Source organism: Theobroma cacao, chromosome 1 (assembly GCF_000208745.1).
Source record: "Theobroma cacao cultivar B97-61/B2 chromosome 1, Criollo_cocoa_genome_V2, whole genome shotgun sequence".
Classification (NCBI taxonomy): domain Eukaryota; kingdom Viridiplantae; phylum Streptophyta; class Magnoliopsida; order Malvales; family Malvaceae; genus Theobroma; species Theobroma cacao.
The window spans coordinates 26,978,995-27,004,834 of NC_030850.1; the positions used below are offsets into that span (position 1 = coordinate 26,978,995).

General features: G+C 33.6%; 2 protein-coding genes across 6 annotated transcripts; one reads left to right on the forward strand and one right to left on the reverse strand.

Annotated features, from left to right (window-relative positions):
• On the reverse strand, nucleotides 681-5,066 carry LOC18613119 (probable methyltransferase PMT3). 2 transcript variants are annotated; one of them, XM_007050198.2, is made up of 9 exons: nucleotides 4,964-5,066; nucleotides 4,646-4,700; nucleotides 4,213-4,524; nucleotides 3,944-4,108; nucleotides 3,653-3,835; nucleotides 2,946-3,540; nucleotides 2,138-2,250; nucleotides 1,835-2,055; nucleotides 840-1,296 (listed from the first exon to the last, which is right to left on the reverse strand). In XM_007050198.2, exons 3-9 carry the CDS (start codon nucleotides 4,456-4,458, stop codon nucleotides 978-980), a joined length of 1,842 nt encoding a protein of 613 aa, XP_007050260.2. In that variant the 5' UTR covers nucleotides 4,459-4,524; nucleotides 4,646-4,700; nucleotides 4,964-5,066; the 3' UTR covers nucleotides 840-977. The 2 variants fall into 2 exon arrangements, with proteins under 2 accessions (XP_017976791.1, XP_007050260.2); XM_018121302.1 differs by lacking the exon at nucleotides 4,964-5,066 and having other exon boundaries at nucleotides 681-1,296; nucleotides 4,646-4,728.
• On the forward strand, nucleotides 5,584-22,477 carry LOC18613120 (serine/threonine-protein kinase 19 homolog). 4 transcript variants are annotated; one of them, XM_018121321.1, is made up of 10 exons: nucleotides 5,584-6,037; nucleotides 6,146-6,219; nucleotides 7,467-7,547; nucleotides 8,263-8,355; nucleotides 8,597-8,716; nucleotides 19,048-19,119; nucleotides 19,552-19,629; nucleotides 20,292-20,554; nucleotides 20,637-20,707; nucleotides 21,724-22,477. In XM_018121321.1, exons 1-8 carry the CDS (start codon nucleotides 5,950-5,952, stop codon nucleotides 20,481-20,483), a joined length of 798 nt encoding a protein of 265 aa, XP_017976810.1. In that variant the 5' UTR covers nucleotides 5,584-5,949; the 3' UTR covers nucleotides 20,484-20,554; nucleotides 20,637-20,707; nucleotides 21,724-22,477. The 4 variants fall into 4 exon arrangements, with proteins under 4 accessions (XP_017976810.1, XP_007050262.1, XP_017976812.1 ...); XM_007050200.2 differs by having other exon boundaries at nucleotides 22,029-22,477; XM_018121323.1 differs by lacking the exon at nucleotides 21,724-22,477 and adding an exon at nucleotides 20,954-21,041.

Below are 25,840 nucleotides of genomic sequence, written 5' to 3' on the forward strand. Positions count from 1 at the left end.
AAACTATAATTACATTCGATATATACTNAAAATATTATATATATTACTATATATATAAATATATAAAAAAATATTAATATTACAAATGGTAAAACTAAACATATTGGTTTCTCATTTTAAAGATATAAAGACATCAATAATAACAGATAAAATGCGAAAAGTATTATGTGAATATAACATAAAAAATCCAAATTGCATTCAAAAGTAATTGCAACAGTAAGTGTAAGAAAAGTTTAAGTTGCAAGTGAGCTAAGCAATAATATTAAATACGATAAGAAGGTTAATTATTTATCAGTCAATATCAATTTTCTCTTACAATATAAGAATAGTATACCAAAACTTCTTAATGTAATTAAAAAGTTAAGAGATGAGGTTTAACGACATTTCAGCTTCAAGAAGAAACAAGTAACATTAAAATCATATATTATAAAATCCTCCTAATTAAGTCATAAAAGGAAATTATTAATTTATATATAAAGTAAAATTAAATTTTTTTTTTAAAAATGTATTATCTTATAAATTTACCGAATTATTAATTTATCACATTCATTCCAAATCAAGAGATCAAAAATATTATTTAATTGAGATTATTAATTTATCAAAATTTTACTATACTAAATCAATTTTGAGAATTATGTAAATAAACATGGAGAGTACATCTCCTTTCCCACGCAATTGAATAAGGGAACTCTTCAACAGTGCGTAATCTTACATTTATTATTCAAGGAAATTAATTGATGAAAGAATAATTATCTTACACAATCTATAAATTTATCCAATATAAATGGGTTAAAAAAAGAGAGGAATAGGACCAATATTCTGGATAAGCTGTCTTCTATGTTCTACACTGAAGATGGAAGAGATATAAAAGAAGACAAGGCTACAAAAATTGCAGAAATGGGCATTGTTTGTGCCCACCCTCCAATGATGGGACCTTATGAAGTCAAAGGCATTTCTTGAATTGGAACTTTGCTCTCTTACTCCGAATCCTTAAGGCTTTCACTTGTAAGCCACATTTTCTTTTGAATTATGAGCACTACGTCCTCATCTTGCTCTGAGTCCAGCTGAGAGTCTGCTGTTGCCACTGATTCCCAGTGTAATGCTCCTAAATATTTCTTTATCAACTCCACTGTTGGTCGCTTATCATTAACAATGATGAAACCCTTAGGCCTCAAGATGCGGTCCATTTCTATTAATAAATCCACAATGCTACAGTCTTTCTTTTCAATATCAGAGAAGACAGTCCAAGCATGAAGGAGATCATAAGTTCTTGGATAAGTTGAGAAGCTTTCACACCTGTTAGTTGCCGGGCACACGAATTTTAGCAACAAATAGGATACTTCAAGCAAGACCAAAAATGAAATATATGAAAATGGAACTGAAAATTGGGGCAGGGGGGGCAGGGGGAGGAAGACGGTGGGGGGTGAAATCTTGCACCTCAGGGGTTTCCCCTTATTTCATTCAGGGTAAAGCAAAAACTGCTTACGCTTAGGTAAAGAATACGTAAAAGGGCTTTAGAACATTTCTGATAATTGATTGCAGCCGTCGATTACTCAGTTTCATATTAGCTGTTAATAACTTCTTCGATCTGGGAGCTGTAACTGTTTGGTCTCTTGGAACCTATGGAGTCTAGACCCTGCCTACTGCACTCTTTAGTCTCCGAGAAAACTAACTATTAACCTTTCTGAAGCTAAACTAAGTATTAGCATGTCTATTTTGAAATCCTCACCACAATCTTCCTTGCCCCCCTCGAAGCAGGACTATGCTAAAAGAAGCCATTGCATATTAAACTAACAAAGTCAAATTAATTGTCTAATTAAAATTCTGAACATACCAGTTATGCACGGTTCCTATCAGGCCTCTGTCATATATTATCTTCAGAGTGTTAGGTCCATCTTCTGGCACCACATTCATCACCCAAACATCTTTGTCATTCAGAGCAGCTGCAAATGAACCCATGTTTGCCTTCACGTCCATTAAATTTCTCACTGTATCAGACTCAACATGTGGACCCAAAAGATTCCAATAGTTTTCAACTCTTCGCTGCCAAAGATCCTGCAACACATCAACCACTGTCATAAACCAGCTTCTTTAATGCATGCACACATAAATAGGTAGAAGTTTTGCGACAGATTACCGTGTCCTTTACAAACATTTCATCAGAGTAGCCCAAATCAGCAAGACGGGGAGGTGGAGTAGTCAAACGAGCAGGCCAAGGAGCCAACCCACTCCCTCTTGCTTTCTGAATTTCTGATTGGATCGAAACAGCATGTCAACTTCCAGTATTAATCTCTTCTAGCATGGAAACAGCTTATAATGCAACAGGAAAGCAAGGTGCAGAGCAATGTTTCTTTTGAGAAATAAAAATTTTATGGGAAATTCACCTCCTTATTTAATATTGATAATAGAGGTTTACTTCTCTAATTGTCATAAATTATAAAAGAATAGATAAAAATCAATCATTAATACATGCTTAATTCTGCCTTTCTGCATATAGTTTTTAGAACTTACATATGCAAAAAGCAATAACATTAAGATACCAGAAGATTGCACTAGGTAAGTAGAGAATCTCATTGAGCATAAGAGTAACTATACTCTGAAGTATGCTTTTCGTTCTAAAACAATGGCTTCAAAGTTAAAAGTCATTTCTATCTAAAAAAGAGTGCTGTGTCAACATGTTTAGTTCTAGTTTGCATATTTGGTAGAAAAAGTTATTTTAGTCTAAAGTCCTTGAGCTTTATGTTAGTCTCTTCAACACATACATGTAGCAGTAGTCCATGTTTAATTCTAGCTTGCAGATGATAAGAATCAATTGGATACTTACTTCAGTCTAAATTTGCAGGAACTTCACAAAATTCTCTACAATATTTATGTAGCAATAGTTCATAGATAGGCAAAGCAGACGATCAGATGACATATACAAGACAAAGGGCAGAAGTACTCACTACTGGAGTAAGGAGTGATACAAGCTTCCATTGGAACACCCCAAACTGCATCTGGATCATCATCAGATTTGCACATGGGAGGATGAGTACCAGGCTCTCTTTGCATGAAACAGTCATTTGTCAGGGGTTTGACCCAAATAACAGTTTGATTCCTTTTAGCAGCTATCTTCCAACACATTCGTTCCACAAGGGCACTCATTGCTCTCCAAATTCTCAAATCTTCTTCATCCTGGGCGTATGCTTCAGGAGATGAATAGGCAAAATAACCTCCTGGCCTGAGTACCCGGTCTAGCTCAAGAAGAAGGATTCCATTCCTTTGAAGCCAATCAATCCTACAACGTGAACAATGTGCAAGTTCAAAAGATCTACTTGGGTAAGGAAGTCTCTTTGTCCCTAAAACACCGAGATATGCAGGAATTCCTCTCTCCAGGGCAAACTGGATCTGGTTTTGATGAACATCATTTGGTGCTAAAGACATTGCAATGATACCAGACGAAAGAAGATATCCTCCAAAACTAGCAACTCCACAACCCACATCAAAAACAGTTCGAATATTTCCCTCATTGTTTAAAATGTTGTCTGGAAAGTTCAGCATCTGCCAGTTGAAAACATGAATATGATTACTGCTGATGATCAGACTGAGTTTCATATATTCAAATAACCAGTATTTTGTCCTTTTTCCTTCCTGAACAGGACAATTCACTTACATTTGCCATCGAAGCAATATACTTGTCTGCCCCATAATGGAAGTGAGTTCCACCTCCAGGAAATGAAATCTTGTCACCCTTGACAACCATCCAATTCTGGTCAGATTTTTCCGTTGCAAGGTGGGTATGTGGTATATTTGCTTTCCATACCTCATCCCTGCTTTTGGGCCACTTGATAGGTATCTGAAACCATCAAGAACTAAACACTTTATAATGCCTAAATCTGCACGACCAGAAACCTATGAACTTTTATAATTCCATTTAACATGGAAAACTAGAGCAAGGCTTCACCTTGTATCCAGGTGGAGGAGGAATCAAACAATTGTAGCGTCTTTCGGGCTGTGGGCAATGTCTTTCGTAGTGTTCCATCACAGATAAATCCAGCTTCAATCTTGTCTGGTATATAAAATTCCTGTCTAGGCAAGGAATAAGCTCGGAATGTCGATCATCACAAACCTTCGACAAACCAATTAGCAGCAAAAACAATTTATATCAGGTAATCCATAAAAAAATACAAGTGCAAAATGGTAAAGAATTTGGCTCATATAAATTTCACTCACAGGGAAACTCCTCAGCATGACACCATCATCTCCATCTTCATCGAGTTTAGCAGAAGGATCAACAGTATCGTCATCCCCATGCCAGTAAGAAGAACCAAATTTCCTCAAAGATTTACTTCCATACTCTAGTGCAGATGAACTGTTGTTTCGGGTGTATGCATAGAAGCAACCACAACAGACAACCAAAACTACTATCCAAGTGATTAGCCGTTTCTTTGGATTCGCATCAGCTCTTCCCCTTGTCATATTATTTTTTTTTCCTTTTCGATCAAACCGGGAAGAAAGAGGAAAAGGATCTCCCTACTACTTTGACTTCAACATACAGAGAGGAAATAAAGACAGAATCTTTACCAATCAAATTATTGGATTCAAAAGACTAACTGTACATTTAATACCCAAACAACCAAGTCAATATTTCACTCAAAGAAAATACCTCAAATTAGCAGTGTCTTTTTTGAATCTTCCCCAACTCGCATATTCACAGGAAACTGACAGGAAAACAAAATACATCCAAAATTTCAAAGGCCATTATATAAAAAAGACCCACACAACCCACCCTCAGCTCCTCGGCTATTAATAAATACAAAACCATTCATTCCAAGAATCAATGGTTGAAAATGCACGAAATAAGACCATTTAGAGGACTAAACCATTATCATATTACAGACATTGAATCCAACAGAACACATTAAAGAAGCATTGGCAGTGAAATAATAACAAAGCGGTAGCATGAAAAAGGATTCTTTATTACCTTAAAACAGAAGAGAAAGATAGTGCAGAGATGAAAGAAGACAAACCCAGATCAAATAGAACAAACAGTTGGGCAGTTACAGTAAATAGACAAATCAAAGCATTGAAATTTGGAATTAATACAGCGCAAGTGAAGAAAGAATTAGGGGGCAAAAAGGGAAATAAAGAAAAAGAAAGGAATCAAATATAACAGTAACAACTAGTAAAGCACCGACAGTTGCATTGTCGACTACGTTGTGACATCCAAATCAAAAGCTTTGACAGGGATAGAATAGAGCCAGTTCAGTCTTTCAAAGTTTCAACATTTCTACACCTTAAAAATAATAATTAAATATAAAAAGAAATGCTGTCGGCAACATGGGCAAAAAAGCGGAAAAAAATTAATAATTAACGGCTGAATGAATCAATGAATGTACATACCTGTAAAGAGAGAAATTAAAATTTGCTAAAAGTGGAAAGAGCGCGTGAGGAGCAGTGAAGAAACGTTTACGGACGAGAAGAAAGGGAAAATTTTTGTTTCTTGTTAGATCTTCCAGAATGTTAAAGCTGTTTCTGGTTTCCGTTTTTAGGCTGTCAGTCTAGTTAGCGGGAGAAAAAGAGACTAAGTTTAACGACAATGAAGGTGGTCGTTTGGTTGGTTTCAGCATTCAGGTGTAGACGGCGGTTTTTTCTGGGCTTTTCGTTAGAGATTTGGAAGAAATCTCTTCGTTTCCCCTTTTTTGTTTCAGTCAAACTAACTATAATAGTGGAAGTGTGGCACGGAACTGACGTAAATGCAGCTCAAATTTAACCAAATAAATAAATAAATAAATAAAATATGGATAAATGTAATTAAGAAACTTCGTTTTAACTATAATTACACGTCACAGCCCTGAACAACAGAATCCAAACCGAAAAGTCCAAAACCCGAGACGTGAGCTCCGCCGCCAGTGTTCGTATTCCCGCCGTGTTAGGGTTGTGAAAGGGAACTTTTTTCTCTCATTAGAGATGGAGAAAGGGAAAAAACGCACAAGAGAAGAAAACAAGGAAGAGATCGAGGCCGAAAGTAGCGATGCTGATCATTCTCTTTCTCTTGGTATGAAATTTCACGCTTCCATTCCATTAAATTTACTTAAGCAAAAAACATAATATTTCCTTTTGATTTATAGCGAATGTTTATCATGACTGGTCTCTTATTTTGCAGAGCAAAATCTTACCTTCAGCGACACTTTGGTGGCGCTTCGTATAATGCGAGCTCAGTTTCCTCAAATTGATAAGGTCAGCTCTCTACTTCTCCTTCAATTTCTGGGTAATATACAAAGCAACTTTGAGATTTGGTTAAAACTACAGTTATCGCATTAATTTGAAAAATTCCCTTGAAAATACACTTATCCTAAGATGTTAATGGTGGTGTATTTTTCATTAATTTTAAACAGAAAGACAACATATTTTTTTTTATTTATTTCTCCATTTCATATTTTAATTTTTTTTCTTTTTGTCTTTCTTTCCTTCTTTTCCTTTTCATCTCGTTTCTTTTTGTTTGTCCAAAGCTTTTTGTTCGTACTTACAAAATTGTGAGATTTAATTTATTATAATTACTATTGAAAATTTTTATTAATTTTAAAGTAAATCATCTTTAATTGTTATCAAATTGAATAGTTAGCTTAAATAGAACTTAATTATGGATTAAATTATATATAATTCATTAAGAAAAATAATTATCATTCATGAGCTTTTTATTTAATATAAACTTACCCCATTAGTTTGAAATACACTCTTTATCTTTTTCAAAAATGTAACTGGTGTTAGGATTTTGTTAACCGAACTAATATTTGTTCAAACTTTATTTTAAATACCAAAAATACAGTCATTTTGGTTTTTCTTTTTTGAGTTTTAATCAATTCTTTATCACTAAACCTTATTTTTTGGAAAGTAGTGGTAATTGGTTTATTTTAACTAAATATAATTTTATACATTCATTTCAAAGTTTATATGTGATTGAATTAAAGATAAGTTGAAAATGTTACTATGTAATTGACATAGAGTACAACTTAATTAAAATTTAATTTAATACTAATTAAAGATCATTTTAAAACAAATAAAATCTCACAACTAACTAATCTCATAATTTTGTAGTTAAAAAAAATCTTGTGTAAAAGAAAAAATAAAGAAAAGAGAAAGAAAAACAAAATAAATAGACAAAAAATAATTAAAAAGGGTATATTTGTCTTTTCATTTAATGTTAATTCTGTAATTAACACTCATTAGTCTATTTTTCACGAAACTTCAGGGGGGTAAGAGGATATTTTCTAAGTAAGGGAGGGTAAGTGTATTTTCTACTAAACCTCATGGTTGCTTTTGTATTTTTCCTAAATTTCCACCTTTCCTTATAAAAATAGTTTGTTTAGCAATTTTCAATTTTAAAAGCAAGGTTTTTGGGTTGTAATGTGTAATTTTAATTATGTAACTTTTGTGTGAAGCTATAAAGCTAAAATTTGTTCATTTGATTTGGTTCTGTTTCGTAGGTTGCGATTCAGCCTTTCATTTTGCAGTCACAATTGTATAGCAGTGTAAAAGACAGAACTCAAGTGGATAGGGAGCTAGAGGTTTGGTTCTCTAACCTTGAAATTTGGAAAATTACTTTGCATACGAAGTTGTTCCGGAATTACGATTCAATTTAAGTTGGGCCAAAAGTTTATTTTATTAATTGAATCTTGAGAGTAGCATTAAAAAGGCTTTCATTTATTTATTTTTGGTTTAAATGCTGTTGCAATCTGAAGTAAATTTTATACAAGTTATTATAATTAGTTGTGTGTTTGGCATGTTATTCTTGCATTTTATGCTGAAGCCTCAAATTTTATATCCAAGTTGTTGGACTTTATTTTATGATATTATATATATATATATATATATATATATATATATATTCTAGTTGTTTTTCTGCACTTTATGTATTTCTCTAGGGCATCACGTGGTTTTTCAGGAGAAAAAGGTATCACCTACTTTACAAGTTCGAATTAGATCCACATGGATATTGCATATTTTAGTTAGACGTGTTTGTTTCATGATTAATACATCGTGTGGTTCTTGGTAAAATAGATATTTGGGACATGTTTTATGGCTGAAAAATGATAAGAAAAGATTCTAACTGTCTGTACAGTGAGTGCCTGGTTTTTGTGGAATAAGCATGTATATGTTCTAGTTTGTTAGGAGTTTCTTTGATTGCCATATTTTTTGCAACTTTCTCTCCTGCAGTTATGTATGGAATAACTTTTTCTTTATGTCCCATGTGGTTTATGTTATATGTTCTCTTTTCTGCAGTCTCTAAGGAGGGAGAAAGTAGTGCGCATTTTCAAACTAAATACCGGGCAAGATGATCATGGTATAATGCTTTTAGATGATTATATAAAGCAGGTTGGTTGATTGATGTTTGTGAATTCATTTGATTAAGGATGATTAGCTTGTCATGCTTATTTTGCAACTTTAATGTCAATAGTTCAAAGTGAGAGTCTGTTACAAGCTGGACTGGTCTCTGATTGAGAAATTAGGTTCTATGTTGCTCAGTATTATTGATAAGGGACGTTTGTTTTGTTGCAATGCTAACTATGTGAGTTACATTTTGACCAATTTTCTGTGTCCCATAATATTTGTACAGATAGAACATGCTGTCAAAAGAATGGAAGAGAGGAAACAACGTGATCTCAAAGTTTTTGAGTGGTTTAAAGTGTATGTTATTGAATCCAAGTTGGAACCTAGCATTGAACATCAAGAACTAGTGAGTGACCCAAACACCAATGAAATATGTTCTTTATTTACTTTTTACTCTACTCGAGATAGACATAACTGTGTTTATTGGAATCCTCAGTCACCAACTGCATTCTGTGAGTACAATTTTGAGTCATTGTGTGAACATTTTTTCCATGTCTGTTTGTGTTTGTATGTCTGGGTGCTTATTCTTTGTGTTTACCATGCTTGTCTATTATAATCCATGTGTGGTGCACCTAGTTTTCCCCCCTTTATAAGGTATTGTCTTGAAAGTTCCTTTGAGGAACATTGGTTTTTATAATTAAAAATATTTTACAAATTAATAGATCCTAGCCACTAGAAGTCTATTAAATCTTTAGTTTGGATCTCCAGCTTTTGTGTTTTTCTCTTTGGTCTCTTACTTTATTGAATTTTGATGCAGAGAACAGACAGATGCACATATCTTTTTCTTGAATTAGGTTAACATTTGTTAAAATGGGCATAGGTTCAAGTAATCCTAATTTTCTTTATGATGCAACTATAGTACCTAAGTTTAATCTCTTACCACACCTTCCTTTCACTTGGAGATTTGACATGCCAAAAGCTTTTTGTATTTAATCTGTCGATGTCCTTTACAGATAAATTTGCTACTTGTGTTGTATTTCAAGTGGTTCAAACCATTTCCTTAAGTAATCATTACCGATCTATAGCCAACTTGTAATTCGTATTTCAATAGCGTTTTGAAATTTGTTTTGGATGTTGATTGCCATGTGGTTTTTTGTTGTTATTATTTGTAAACTACTTTCATATATTTGATAAAGGTCTATTCCACAATGTGGCTATTCTATTTGTAATAGAATAGAGAATATGGAAAAGACTAAAACGGCCTTAAACCTACAATAGTCCTAACACATAACAATATATATCAGTCTTTAACACTCCCCTCAAGCCGGAGCATGGATATTGATCATGGCCAGCTTGTTACAAATATAATCAATTCTAACTTGAGAAAGATTCTTAGTAAACAAATCTGCTAACTGCTCTCCCGTGCTCATATAGGAAGTATATATCAATTTTTTTTTTGAATTTTCTCTCGTACAAAATGACAATCAACCTCAATATGTTTTTTCCTTTCATGAAACACTAGATTAGAAGAAACATGCAGAGCTGCTTGATTATCACACCACAATCTCATAGGAGATGAATCTGCAAAACCAATTTCCTCCAACAAATGGCTAATCCACATAAGCTCACAAGTAGTTAGTGCCATAGTGCAATACTCGAACTCTGCACTAGACCTTGCTACCACATTCTGCTTCTTACTCTTCCATGATACCAAATTTCCTGCCATTAACAGACAATATCCAGTAGTAGATTTTCTATCAGCTTGTGACCTAGCCCAACCGGCATTAGAATTGTCGTCAACTCAAGTATGTCCATGATCTCCACATACGAACCCTTTGCCTGGTGTCCCTTTTAAATACTTTAGAATACGAACCAAAGCATCCCAATGAATAGTAGTAGGTGCTGACATGAATTGACTTAGTACACTCACTAGAAAAGAAACATCAAGACGAGTCACTGTCAAGTAATTCAATTTACCAACTAACCTTGTATATTTTTCAAGATATACAAATGCCTCCTACTCTTGCTATAAGCTTCACACTTGATTCCATTGGGGTCTTACAAGGCTTTGCTCCAAGCAATCCAACATCTTTGAGCAAATCTAGTACATACTTATTTTGGGAGAGAAATATATCCTTTTAGGAGCAAGTTACTTCAATCCCTAGAAAGTATTTTAAGGAACCCAAGTCTTTCGTTTGAAATTTTGCTTGAAGAAAAACCTGAAGATCATGAATACCTTGTTGATCACTTGTAATCACAATATCATCAACACAAACAACCAGCAAAATACAACCATTTTCAGTATGTCGAAAGAACATAGTATGATCCCATGAACTCCGCGACAGTCCAAACTCCAATACCACATCACTAAACATCCTAAACCAAGCTTTAGGAGATTGTTTCAAGCCACACAATGATTTTCTCAACGTGCATACTTTACCAAACTCCCCTTAAGAAACAAACCTAGGTTGTTGTTCCATATACACCTTTTCTTTTAAGTCACCATAAAGAAATGCATTTTTCACATCCAATTGGTATAAAGGCCAACGATGAGTAGCAACTAAAGAAAGAAGTATATGAACAAAAGTTAATTTAGCTACAGTAGAAAATGTGTTTGTATAATCCACACCATAAGTTTTAGCATAACTCTTAGCTACCAATAGGGCTTTCAGTCTAGCAATAGTTCCATCAAGATTCACCTTTATTGTTTACACCCATTTGCACCCAGTGACCTTTTTGCCTGATGGAAGTGAAACTAAATCCCAAGTACTATTAGTCTGAAGAGCCAACATTTTCTCTTCGATAGCAGTTGCCAACAATCATGAGATAATGCCCCAGTAAAAGTGTTTGGAAGTGAAACTGAATCAAGAGAAGCAACAAAGGAACGAGAAGAACGAGAAAGATGGTCATAGGACACAGAAAAAGAGATGGAATGAGTGCACTGATGTTTACCTTTTCAAAGAGCAATAGGGAGATCAAGATCAAGATCTGATGACATAGAAGTCAGTACAAAAAGTGAATCCGATGACGTATCTACGGGCTGAAGAACTGTTGCATCAGTGCCATGATGATGGGTGTACCACCTGTGTGATAGGAGGTCAAGATGAAACAGACAGTATCAAGACTAGGAGTACTCATTGTATAAATCAAGAAATCATCTATTGGCTCAGTCTCAAAAACAAAGGAAGGAGGGCCAGCAAAGAAAGGACTATGCTCAAAGAATGTGACATCACAAGAAAAGAAGATACTTGCCTAACTTTAGTGAGTAACAATTATAACCTTTCTGTGTACGTGAGTAACCTAAGAATATATACATTTTAATGAACAAGGGTCTAGCTTACTAACAAGGGTTTGCATATCTTGAACAAAACAAGTACAACTAAATACCTTGGTAGGTATAAGAAATAAGGATTGGTTTGGAGAAAAGATATAATATGGTGTTTGACCTTGAAGAACAGCTGAAGGCATGTGACTAATAAGAAAAGTAGTTGTATGAACATCAGCCTAAAAAACATTAGGAGCCCTCATTTGAAACATTAATGCTCTAACAACTTTTAAGATGACGATTTTCTCTCTACTACATTTTGCTTAGGATTAACAACACAAGAAGACTAATGAATAATAATATTTTGTATCATGTAAGAATTAAAACAATAAGAGAAATACTCTCTAGCATTATCACTAAGGATACTAATATTAGAGTGAAAATGAGTATGAATTTTTGCATAAGACGTAACAAAGATGGAAAATAACTCAGATATAGATTTTATTAAATATAACAAGTACTTATGGAAAAACCATGAACAATGTTACAAACTTAAAATTGGTTTTTGAAGTTACAAGACATGGACCTCAATCATGTGAATGAACTAAGTCAAAAAGAGACGTAGCCTCTTATTAACTCTAGACACATATGGCACACATGGTGCTTGGCAAACTCACAAGATTCACATGGTAAACTAGATACAAATACTAAGTTAGGATACATTTTCTTCAACACTGATGGATGACCAAGTCGGCAATGAAGTTGGAAAGGGGAAAGATCACTGGAATAGGCAATTGAAGCACCACCAGAAGCAGTAAAAACTTCATCTAGTAAATATAATCTGTTTGATTCATTTCCACTATCAATAATCTTCCAAGTCAAGAGATTCTGTAATAGACAATAACCAGGAAAGAAGGCAACGCAACAATTTCAGGCTTTAGTTATTTGGCTAATAGACATCGAGTTAAATAGAAAATTAAGAAGATGCAAAACTGAAGATAAAGGAAATGACAAAGTAACAAATGTACTACCATTACCTAAAACTTTAGTAGTTGACCTGATGTAGGCGCATCAACAATCTTATTTATTTAGTATTTTCGTTAGCTTAGGATTTTATTTTCTTTATTTTATTTAGTTTAAGGTTTTTTTCCTATATTTATTAGAATTTTAGTACTTTAAGTCTTTATTTGGGATTAGGATTTATCTTAGCTAGTATAAATAGGTGATCCTAAATAGAGGATTATTATTAATTGTTGTTTATTCTGAAGTTTTATTTAAGAGGTTTCTTTAAAACCCAATTATCTTTTATTGTTCCAAACACAATCAACCCCACTCAAATCTAATTGTCCTAAACCTTTCTACTATATTAAGTGATATCAGAGCAAACGATCTTGTTATCGTATAAGGATTTTAGTTAGGAGACTATGGTTGGTCGAGACAGAGGTCAAGGTAGAGGTAATCAGCCCCAACGAGTTGGTAAAGATGAGGAGAATGATTGATGACTTGACTTGGGCTGTGCATGCCTTGCAGCATCAGGAACCAGTGGGAGCCCAAATAGAGAATTTGGAAGGTGACCACAACCCCCTTGAGATTCAAGATCTCGAGAATGATGATGATTTTGAGAATGAGAACCCCTTTCATTAAGATGGACCTGCAAATCAAGCGGCAAGAGTTGGATTGGAAGGCCGATTACTACACGCCCTTGATTTAAACGGTGGAGGAATCAAGGTTGAAGTAGTTGGTTTTCATGGGAAGTTTCATGCAGAGGATTATTTGGATTGGGAAGCTAGTTTGGAAATTTCTTCGAATGGAAACCCATGGTAGAAAATCGAAAAGTGTTATTTGTAAAGTTGAAATTGAAGAGTACTTCACTTCAATGGTGGAAGAGAGTTGAAGAGCAACGTGCATGACAAGGGAAGCTTAAAATCATCACTTGAGAGCACATGAAAAGTAAATTACGAAAACAATTTTTACTTGCTGATTATACTATGGAATTCTATTAAAAGTTTCATTGCTTGAAACAAAATAACATGACTGTTGAGGAATATACATCGGATTTCAATAACCTATCAATTTCGGTTGGGTTAACTGAGAGTAACGAACAAATTACTTCTCGTTATCTTGCTGGTTTGAATCATTCTATTAGAGATGAGATGAGAGTATTTCATTTGTACACTATTGAAGATGCTTGTCAATATGCTTTAGCGGCAAAAAAAAATGAGTTTCACGCTATGGTGCTAGAAAGCCCTTATATCGCACCAATTGGCAAAATGATTCTGGAGCAAGACAAGGTTACCAAACATCCCTACAAAATTATCGAAAGGCTACCCCAATCAATAAAACTAATGGAGGTGCAACCAATGTTGAAAAGAATGATAAAGGCAAGAGTATAATGCCTTAGGATTTAGAACCCATTTATGATAAATATGATGAGAAAATAGAGGAAATTGATGTGTACCCTACACAAGGTGAGTCCTTTGTAGTACGAAGAGTGATGACTACAACAATTAATGAGGAAGCAAAAGATTGGAAGAGGCAAAGTATTTTTTGCACACGTGTTGTTTGTGAAGGTAAAGTGTGTGATCTTGTTATTGATGGAGGAAAGATGCAAAATATTATTTCAAAAGAGGCAGTAGAAAAATTGAAGCTTCCTACAAGCAAACATCCTCATCCTTACAAGATTTGGTGGTTAAAGAAATGACGTGAGGGACTGGTAACTACTTAATGTTTGGTGAAATTTACTATGAGAGGTAACTTAGATGATGAGGCTTTATGTGATGTTGTGCCAATGGATGTTGGTCATATTCTTGTTGGTAGACCTTGGTTGTATGATCATGATATGGATTATAAAACGTAGTCAAATACCTATTCCTTCTATAAGGATAATAAGAGGTATATTTCATATCCTCTTAAAGAAAAAGCTAAGCAATTGGCAACTTCAAGCCCCACAAGTAGCAATATCAGCAAAATTGCTAGGTATTTATCTACTGAAAATTTTGTAATTGAAGATGGTAATGAAGAGGAATTGTAACAAGTAAATCCAAACATTTATGAGGAGTCTGTTAAGGCCTACTCGTCGGAGTTGAGTTTTTTTCTAACTTGAGGGGACTGATGTAGGTGCATTTAGTATTCTATTTTATTTAGTATTTTCGTTACCTTAGGATTTTATTTTCTTTAGTTTGAGATTCTTTGTCCTTTCTTTATTAAAATTTTAGTACTTTAAGTCTTTATTTAGAATTAAGATTTATCTTAGCTAGTATAAATAGGTGATCCTAGATAGAGGATTATTATTAATTTTTGTTTATTCTGAAGTTTTATTCAGGAGGTTTCTTTAAAACCTAATTATCTTTTATTGTTTTGAACACAATCAACCCCATTCACACTTAATTGTTGAGTTCTAATTGTCTTAAACCTTTCGACTACATCATGACCCATTAGCAACAGTGACATTGTACAGTGGTTGGAATGTCTATAAATGGATAAAAATACTTGAATTTCCTGTCTGTCAAAAGACCTATCCAGTCTCTGTACTTTTCAATTTTGTTCAATTTAGTCAATGTACTCAAAATCAAAGTAATTTAGTCTATTGATTTTGAAAATTGCGTCGATTTAGTTATTCCTCCTACCGGCATCCAATTTTACCATTAAAGGATGACGTCAACGCTGACGTCACATTTTGATGATGTGGTGTTGAGACGATGTAGTGTGCCACGTGGCACAGAGTGATGACGTGGCAATGCCATGTGGCATTATACGATGATGTGGCATTGTTCACATGTCAGTGTCACGTGGCAGATCAAAAAATTTTCTAAAAAATAAAAATTTTACCACCTCATAAGGACTAAATTGAATAAAAATATATAGTACATGGATTAAATTGAATAAAATTGAGATGTTGAGGGGCTAAATTGAAAATTTTTTTTTGAAAAATACAAATCTTTTAGTAGATTTTTTATATGCTTATTAATAAGCCAAATATTTAAGTGTAAGAGATTTATGGTGTTAAAAAATATATATGAATATTTTCTTATTTGATTATATGATTCTAGAATAAATAAATTAATTTTTTGTTACAAAAATTAAGTTTGAATTTTCCTTCTTTAAAAAAAATTTAAAAAAATTTCATACTTAAAGTCAAATTTAGATGAATAACTTGTATTACGTTAAAATAAAATAATGTAAAATGACTATATATGTTGATTTAGTTATAACTTTCACAATTTATAAATAGATATTTTTTTGAAATTATTTAACTCTTACCCAATTTACCTTTTGATTCAATTTACTCAAATTAGCAAAATATGTTGATTTAGTTACAACTTCACAATTTACAAATACACATTCCTTTGAAATTATTCAACTTTTACCTAATTTATCTTTTATTTAAATTTACTCAAAATTTCTTATAAAACGATTTTCTTTAAATTCAAATATTATAATCAAATTTTGTTAAATTTAAATTTAAATTATTAATTTGGATTTACAAAAAAATTTATTAATAAAATAAATGGTCAAATATTTATACTTATATTTAATTTTATGAACCATAAATGCAGTCTTTAATCTAGGAAATTTCAACTTAAAAAATATAACTTGAAATATTAAATGAAATAAAAGCATAAAAAATAAATAAAAAATTAGAATGGTGGAGCTCAAATTCTATGGTTGTAATAAGAGGTTTATCATGTCCAAATTAAGCAAGTCAAAATGAGAAATTATTTTTATAATCATCGTTAACTCTATATCTCTGTTTTTCATTTTTTTTAGAAAAAAATCAAATCAATATATTTTGCTAATTTGACTTTAGCTTAAGTTAAAAACTAAGTTAAATAAATTTCAAATTTTTATACTATTATAAATAAGAGAAAAAAGAATTTATTTAGTCTTTTAATATTAGTTTATTTTAATGTAATATAAGTTATTTATCTAAATTTGATTTTAGTTATGAAATTTTTTTCAAATTTTTTTTGTAGAAGGAGAATTCAAACTTAATTTTTTGTAAAAAAGATAAATTAATTTACATATTCTAGAATCAAGCAATCAAGTAAAAAAATATTTATATATGTTTTTTAACACTATAAATCTTTTATACTTAAATATTTGACTTATTAATAAGCATATCAATAATATACTTAAAAGATTTGTATTTTTCAAATATTTTTTTTAGTTCCTTAACATTTCAATTTTGTTTAATTTAGCCCTCATACTATATATTTTTGTTCAATTTAATCCCTATGACGTGATAGAATTTTTTTTTTTGGAAATTTTTTTGATCTGTCACGTGGCACTGACATGCTAACGTCAGTATTGCTGCGTCATCGTATAGTGCCACGTGGCATTGCCACGTCATCACTCGGTACCACATGGCATGCCATGTCATCAACTTAACATTATGTCATCAAAATATGACACGTCAACCTGACGTAATTTTTTAACGGCAAAATTGAATGCCATTGGGGGGAAGGACTAAATTGATGCAATTCCCAAAATCAAGAGACTAAATTGCTTCGATTTTGAGTACAGGGATTAAATTGAACAAAATTAAAGAGTACAGGGACTGGATAGGTCTTTTGACCTTTTCCTGTCATATGGTCAATGGCACCTAAGTCAATGACCCAGTGACGAAATGAAGAAGAAAGACATGTTGTGGGATTACCTGACTTAAACTAAGGTTGCAATAGAAGAGGATGAAGGCTACTGAGACTTCTGGAATTGGGTATATCTAGAAAACTCCTGTCATATGGCCTTCAATGCGGGGTGTAGTATAATTGCCAACTTGTAATGCTGCATTAGCAAATTTAGAGGTGACTTGATACTGCTGCTGCTGTTGTTGTTACCCTTGTGAAGTAGATTGATAATGATAATTTTGTTGTCTCTGCCGGGTTTAGAGCATTGATTCTTGAGGTGACCTTGTTCTCCATAATTATAACGCACTTTTGGACCTCCACGAGCATCTATTCCTTTTCCACCACGACCTACTCTAAAATTGCCTTATCCCGCACCTGATCCTCCTCTATATCCATAGCCAAACCCCTTATTACCCCGTGAGACCAAGGCAGAGATTGATCAGACACATCATTAGTGGTAAAAACACTTTCCTTGATAGCACTTAGAACAGTGGTAACAACATCAAACAATGAAGAAACATCCTTGTTAGCCAAGAGTTGAGAATGAATCATGTCATACTCTAAATTTAAACCAGGCAGCCAACCAAAGACAAACAATCTCTCACGCTATTCTTTCATTTGAGCCACACTAGTAGGAAGCGGCATGGCAGTGTAAAAATCTTCAATAGCACACTTATAATCATAGTAATATTCGATAATTGTACGTCCATTTTGACTTGGATGACTAAACTCTAGTGGTAAAACATACGATCTCTTCATACTCTTTGTGCCTGGAAAACACTCATGCAATAACTCCCATAACTTTTTAACCATCGTACCATGTTGCATTGAAAGAACCATCTTTCTATCAATATAATTAACAATCTAAGAAAACAATCTTCCATCATCTGTCATCCATATTTTGGTAGCATCTTCTTTATCTGGATAGGTTTCAGTAAGATGTGCTTCCTTCCCAAGTCCTCTTACATTAACTTTAACTAGAAACTTCCATTCTACAAAATAAGAACCATCTCTAGCTAGCATAACATCAACTATTTTGTGATGTGAGGACACAACCTCCGCACTCTTACAACCTTCTGATGCCATCCACCACTATTAAAAAAAATTAACACATCAAAAACTAACCAACCCAATATTGAACTAACAGGCTCTACCAATCTTAATAGAACCCAATCCACATAGTTACAATGATCCGATGAGTACCTCTTTCTTCTTCTTCCTTTTTTTTTTGGTTTTGGGACTTTTTCTTTTTAGGGTTTTGGGTTTTTTTTTTCAGGGTTTTGGATAGGTAGGCTCTATTATCATGTAAACTACTTTCATATATTTGATAAAGGTCTTTTTCCACAATATGGTTATTCTATTTATAATAGAATAGAGAATATGGAAAAGACTAAAACAGTCCTAAACCTACAATAGCCCTAACACATAACAACATATATCAGTCTTTAACATTATTATTATTTTTGGGTGCTGATATATTTCAGTTATTTTAGTTGTAGGTAAGTGTACGTTTGGTGTGCTTGACACACTTATTAACTCCTTATGATGTGAAAATTTTAAAACAATTTTGAGTTACTGATTATCAAGTTGTTTATATGGTGGCAGACTCATTTATTTATGTGTAATACATGACATGTGGGTTAAATGTGATGACTTCTGAGATCTTATATCATGAAATTTTCATGTTCCTTAAGAAGAATGCCTTGTCACCAGGATTATGTTCCTCCTACTTTTTGTTAGTAATATTCTTTGCAGAATGTTATTACCTTTATTTGTTTGAGTTACCAATTGCATGTGCATGCATGTTTGTCTCTGTAGTTTCATAGCTTTCTTTCTTTCCTGCAGTGTTCACTCTTATCACTAGGAGGAAGGGTGAAAGATGATCACATCTCCCTTCTAATCAATGCTGGCCTTCTTGTAAGTGAACTCTGCTTCTGATGAATTTGTCATATTGTTTCAGTTTGTTGGAATTCCATGATTGGATATATCATGTGACTACTTGCTGTGTTACATCATAAAAGCGATTTCCTTTATTAAATTCAGTAATTAGATCAAATTAGAATTACATCCTATATTGTTAATGTCACTGGACGGATTTACTAGAATGGACAAGTGTAAACTTGCGCATGAAAATGCTTTTCACTTACTTTATATTGGTATGTAGTTGAATGCATATCGGGGTTTTTATAACTCCTTTTTTCTTTCTTTTTAATTTTCCCCCAGATGGTACTTATGCAATTCCATTTCCCTTTAGTTTTCTTCTTTTCCTCTTAATGCATAGTTGCTCTTAAACATGCTTGATGTCCCCTTGAGTCTGTTTCTGTTCTAACAATGACATTTTCCTCTCAGACTCGCCAATTGATTGATCCAAGTATGTATTGGTTTGCAATCCCAAATATTGGTTCAATACTGAAAGGCATCTCCCAGGTAAATAACCTCTTTTAGTTAATTTTTCTGCAATAACTAGTGGATGTAAATATTTGCTTGTCATATTCCATCTTTTACAAGTTTGCTGAGTTTAAGTGTTTTCACTCACCAGGTCTGTTAGGCTCCTATAATTCTGAGGCAATAGCCAAGAAGGGGGAGAATGTTTATCCTTGATAGGTTGCTAACTGATGTATCCCAAGTTGTGGGCATATTGTGAATTAGGTGCTTGGATTTCTAAAAATACTAACGCACTATTGGAACTATATAGTAAATCTAATGGTCCATTTTGCTGATAATGAAAAGGAGTTAAAACAGATATTTAAAACCTAGAATCCCATTGAATTATTTTATGTTATTTTGGGTTCCCAGTTGTCAAAACTTGTGGTTTTGCATATTTGAGTTCCATCAAATTAAGAGGTCAGAAGGAGCCTGAACTTAGGAACTGGGTGTAATATTAAACCTGTGGACTTATACTTGAGTATGAATTGCATACATATAGATACCTATCCTCCAAAACTTTTTAAACGGTTTGAATAATTTAGATGCTGTTTAGGTCTAGCAAGGTTAGAATGTTTTTATATTTTATAGGGAGATATTTAAGTTTTTAGTCCTCTACTCTGTCAGCACCGTACTTACAGTTTCTTATTTTGCTCGGTACACAGGGAAGGAAGGAACTCCTCTCTCTTTTAAATCGTAGAAGATATAAAGAGATGATGTTGGTCCCTTTGGAGAAGAAGCGCCTTCGATTGTCTCCTCTTGATATGAGATTTCACCTTCGTGACTTGATTGGATCTGGACATCTCAAAACTGCCCATTCACCAACTGGCATAGTTGTTCGGGTTTCAAAAGATTAGATCACAGGAGGATACCGCTAGTAGTGACAGCTCGATTATTGCGTCTCTTTTGGCTTAGCTTGGAATATGAGGTGTAGTTACTAATTCACTGGAGTCATTAGCTTTTAATGCTCTATGTCATCTGTTAATAAAATTATGAAAAATTTTGATCAGGTTGATGAATGAAGAACAAACAATAACTTTCTTGCAATCATGCACATCAGAATTGACAAATGCAGGATGAAGTGAGTTTTTTCTCTTCTAAATCTTGTATTATTCATTTATTCGGCAACCTTCCATGATTGATTAAAACTGCTGTAAGGCATAACACTAATAATATTTCAGTTGGTAGCATGTCATGGTCAATTGCAAATTCATCTAGCTTTTTTGTTTTTGTTTTTATCAACTTGCAAATCTAACGTTTCATTACTACCCTTTTGATCTCCCCATCTTTAAACTGAAGTTAACCACTGTAAATGATTATTATACAGTCATGCAGATCCAAACCATAACTGAGAGCAATTGAATACATATACCAAAGACATTGACAAAATATTTTGAACATTGGAATGTTAGGGCTGCTGAAAGTCTTGAATTGAGAATAAAACCTTATGCTTTACTATTAATATCATATTTGTATACATACTAGAAGGCAAAATATTTTGAAAGTGAAAATTTGTTGGTAAACATTTCATGCTCATTGACCACATTTATAAGCACTTTCATGTATATATATATATATATATATTTGTAATTGTTGTCTTTGTGTGCTTAAATGTTTGGAAAAACAAAAAGGGAACTGTAAGAAACATCTTCCCCTTGAAATGCTGAACATTTAAATGATCTTATGATCAAATACTGGTAATTTCTAAGTAATATATTGAAAATAGTCAAACAAATAAAGAGTTTAGAAGACTTTTCTCTCGCTCATTAGGAAATTCTTAAGAATGTAAACTGTTTTAAACAAATTTAGAAGAGAAGATATAAGATTTGAATCAATGGGATAAAGAATCAAATCAAATTGTGACATTGGTATGGATTAAGGTTTTTGACAATGGTGCAGCTACCACCTAGTGGAATCTTAAAGGATTAGAAGGAATATATTGATGCTGCTGCAACATTCATTAGTGTTAAATTTATCTTTGATCTTGGTGTAACAATCTCTAAGGAAAATGTTTTGCTTTGTTTGCAAACCTACTTTAAGAGAGAAAATCCATGATATGGTCTGGTAGTAACTTGGCTGATATGCCTTATGCTTCAGAATTTTAGGTAGTTGATGAAATTTAGCATGAGGAAAAAACATCAGTTGAATTCAGTGACATGACCATTTGGTCCAAAGTAAGGATATCAACCTTCTATCAGAAACAAATGCATTCCTGAGAAAGTCATCTATGTGTTAGGGGAATGTGTTTATTCAATGGAACACGATGCTTATGCTGGTAAATATGATTTGTGGTGACAAGCTGTGAGAATAGTCATCTGACCTTTGATTTAATTGAAGATGTTGGATTGGAATTTAATGTTAGAGAAGCTTATGCTTTTATTCCGTCATTACTTCCCCAACAGTCTCTACTGTGAATTCTTCTCATTGATCGAGTTTGGAGTATCACCATCTATTGGAGCTGATGTTACATCTTCTAAATTTTGTGTATCTACTATTGTTACATCAATTGTATTGTCATACTAACTAGAGAGAGAAAGAAAGAAAGAAAGAACACCTGTAGGACCAGCAAGATTTTAGATTCTTGAGATCTCCGTGCAGAAATGACTTCAAGTAGGATTATATGGAGAACTGGACTCCTGTTGCCAGCTCCTCATAATTAGGACAATTAATTGTTGAATGATTATTTTTTGGGGTCCATGATGTTGTAGACTTGCATGGTCATTAATAACCGTAGGATTTGTCATATTTGCATTGAGTTCTCATAAATGTGATAAGATTTGTGAGAAGAACTTTAATCCTATTAAAGCAAGGTACCTTTTCATCTATGCCATAAGGTGGAAAGCTTTCATCATTTGCATGTCTTGGCTATTTGCTTCAATTAAAAAAATCCATCCTGTCCTATTGGCCTGTATGTATTTTACTATATACCTAGGTTGCTTCAACCCTATCCATTCATCCGATTGCTTAGATTTAATCTATTATCTTTGATAAGTTGTTTTCGGGTTGGTTGCTCATAGAAATATTAGATGTGAAAATTGAATGTGGATTTCTGCCTGTGATAGTGAGAGCATTGATGTGTATGGGCGGCTGTTGAATAGTGTGTGTTGATTTACTTATTTCTTTAGTTTTGAAACCGATTTCATATTTTTAGTACCATGCTCAATAGGTAATATGTTTATCTGAAAACACTTTGATAATGGCATGAATTATTAGTTTCCTGAATTTAGAATCAACATTTCCCCTTTTAAGGACTAAAGGTATTAAGATAGGGTGTTTAGGATGCTGTCTAGTTTTTCAAGGGAATGGATCAAATCCAAAAGTATGCCAGGGATGATATGCAAGTGATTCAGTTTTTTTTTTTCTTTTTAATTTTCTATGCCCTGTACAATGTATGTTACTATAAACTATTAAAGTTTAGAGAACTTAATAATTATAATTTTGTTTGGACATGAATGCTCCAATAATATGAAAATAAAGGTAGCTAAAAGTGCGACTAAATCTTAGCCAAAGAAATAAAAAAAAAAAGTATGACTAAATCAGCATCCAGGCACCTTCCCTTGCTGCCAAAATTGAGCCCTTTTATGCTATGGAAAACAATCATGTTGTTGGCGGTTTGTATCCATGTGGGCTCATCATTCATCTGGATGCTGACGACTAAGGGCAAATGCCATGCCTAAAACCTCCCAGGCCAGCCCGTGGGGCTGAATGCCGAGAACTCCACGTCATGTGGTGCTAGTTGACAGCTCAGGCTCGTCCTTAGGCGATCAAAGGGTTTGCTAAACTCTTGTTTTCCCATTTTTAAACGATGATGATTTTGCCACCATTAACTTCATTCTACTTGTTTACTCATTCTTAGTCGTTCTTCACAAAGTGGGCTTAGAATTTCAGAGGTGTTGGGGTTTTTTTTTCTTCTTTTCCCAAGCGGGGGATTGAGACGGGTAAGCAAGAGTATCTTATATTTTCGTTCCCCACCGCGTATCCTTTTTTTTCTACTCCCATGGAGTTTTTAATCAAATAAAACTTGATATGTGTTAAGCTAATCATGTTGATGTAATGTTTCCAAAATTCTCCACGCCCCCTTGGATTTATCAACAGCTATCAAATTAGGCCATATACATAGTTGCCTGATAAAACATTTCCGTGTAGGCTCTTCAATGAACTTAATTTCTTTTTCTTTTTTCCCTTTTAACATAATAATACATCTATACAAAAGTATCATTATCATTTACATACGTGACAATAATCAAGTTGACAAATGTTAATCACAATGGAAAAAGAAGACCTCATCAAGGTACGAATAGGAATCTCTCTACAGGGTATTTAACAAAAAGCCTTGAGGGAATACGCGTTTAGAGCGAGAATTTAAACGAAGAGAGGATATACCTTTACATAATAATCAAATAAAATCTTGCAAAAATATTTGCACTTAAGTTTAAATAATGATTAGAAAGGCATCAGCGTCATGAGAATTAATGTGGGGATAAATTACATTGCAACAGCAGTTTTGCAAGCTTCCTCGAATCCCATGTAATCTGTAAATCTCAAATCTCTTATTTAAATGCAAATATTCTCACACAAGGAAAAACAATTGTTGTCTGGTGGTGTAGGAATATCTTAGATGTTGGTGACATACTTGATTTTGTTTCTTGTTTGATTATAACTCTTTGTGTTGCATTTTCTATTTAATTAGAATCGCAAGATAATAGGCAGAAGGGGATTGTTTAATAATTCTCTGACCTGTAGTTAGGAAAGAGCTTTAAGACTAACAGAGTGGAGTTAGGCGGATAAGTTTTCTTAAAGGTTGTTTAAACGGTTTGCTTTAAGATTCTATATATTTATATTGTTTTTTGTTGGTATCATTGTGAGGTGGCGTGTCAACAGTTGTTCTAATTTTAATTTTAGTTTTGTGGGGGTTGAGGGACCATTTTTGGCTTGTTTCCAGAGGGGCTGGGAGTATGAAACTTTTGTCAGTGTTCCTCTTAAGCTGACACAAGAAAAAAAATAAAGGATGAAGTGGGGTTTGAGAGGGAGAAGGGAAAAAAAGAAAAAAAGAAAAAAGGGTCCCTTGAAACCCAAACTGAGAAAGAATACTCCCAAGATTTTTTCAAAGGAGAATAGTAGTATTAGTCCTAGCTAGTTGGTAAAGAACTAAAGGGGCATATACCTTACTCGATCGTTCTCATTTGGAGGCTAAAGAGCAGTTTAAATGAAACACTCATTCTGGCCTTTGAGTAGAAGAGAAAATAAAGGGTATTGCATGACATGAAGTTGGGTTGATTGTAGGTTAGATCAGAGCTACCTGCCAAAATAAACATTAATGTGGTAGAAGAAAATAGGTAAATTTGAAAATACTAATAATTTGGATTTGGATTTGGATTAGGCTTTAGGAGGGGTGTATGTGGAACCCAGAGTTAAATCCAACGTGCAATCAGAGACCTGCAGATGTTATTAGCTAGAGCAGATATCATGGCGTCCCTAATTGTATATAGATGCTTACTTTTAATTATGGGAGATGGTAGGCCATTTTACATAAGAATCTCAGATTGATTGATATAGCCTGTGAAAACATTGTTATTTGTCAATATTTATCGCCAACCAAGCAGTACAAGACACGCGTCTTCTTTGTCTCTGACAACATGTAAAATTAAGAATCCAAGATGTTTGTATGATGTATGTAGTAGGAGCCGTAGCTGTAGCAGTATAACAATTTTCACGTTTCAAGTTGTAATTAATTTCACTTTCTCTGAAATACTTTGAGCTGACACGAGAGGATCAATTTCAGACTAATGATCTATCTTAGCTTAGCTTAAACATCACGGATTACTGTGACAGCTGCTGAATCTGATAGGTCTCTCTTTCTCCATTATTGAACATCTCAAGTACAGCCTGCAGCGAGAAAGAAAGGCTGATTATTAGGAAACAAACAACGTAGGTCAGATTTCAGAACAAGTTCAACAGCTTACCCTCAAATAGATTAGGGTGGGGAGGTGAAAACAACAGCTTTGGATGAGAAATAGATCACAGAGTTTGTGTGCGTGTTCTACAAAATTGTTAGGTGAACAATAGCTTTCAAAAGCCAGTACACTAAGTCATCAAAGCTAGGGTTCTTTTTTTTTTTTCTTTCTTCTTCTTCTTCTTCTTCTTCTGGAGTCCAGATTACCAAGCAAATAATAATGGAACGGAATGGATGGGAGCGATCTCATCCTCGGAAACA

Coding starts and splice junctions, on each gene's coding strand:
- LOC18613119 (XM_018121302.1), bottom strand. CDS start 4,458: ATGACAAGGGGAAGAGCTGATGCGAATCCAAAGAAACGGCTAATCACT. Junction 3,541..3,652: donor ATATTGCTTCGATGGCAAAT/GTAAGTGAATTG, acceptor TTCAACTGGCAG/ATGCTGAACTTTCCAGACAA. Junction 2,056..2,137: donor AAATGTTTGTAAAGGACACG/GTAATCTGTCGC, acceptor GATGTGTTGCAG/GATCTTTGGCAGCGAAGAGT.
- LOC18613120 (XM_018121321.1), top strand. CDS start 5,950: ATGGAGAAAGGGAAAAAACGCACAAGAGAAGAAAACAAGGAAGAGATC. Junction 6,038..6,145: donor TGATCATTCTCTTTCTCTTG/GTATGAAATTTC, acceptor CTTATTTTGCAG/AGCAAAATCTTACCTTCAGC. Junction 8,356..8,596: donor TAGATGATTATATAAAGCAG/GTTGGTTGATTG, acceptor ATATTTGTACAG/ATAGAACATGCTGTCAAAAG.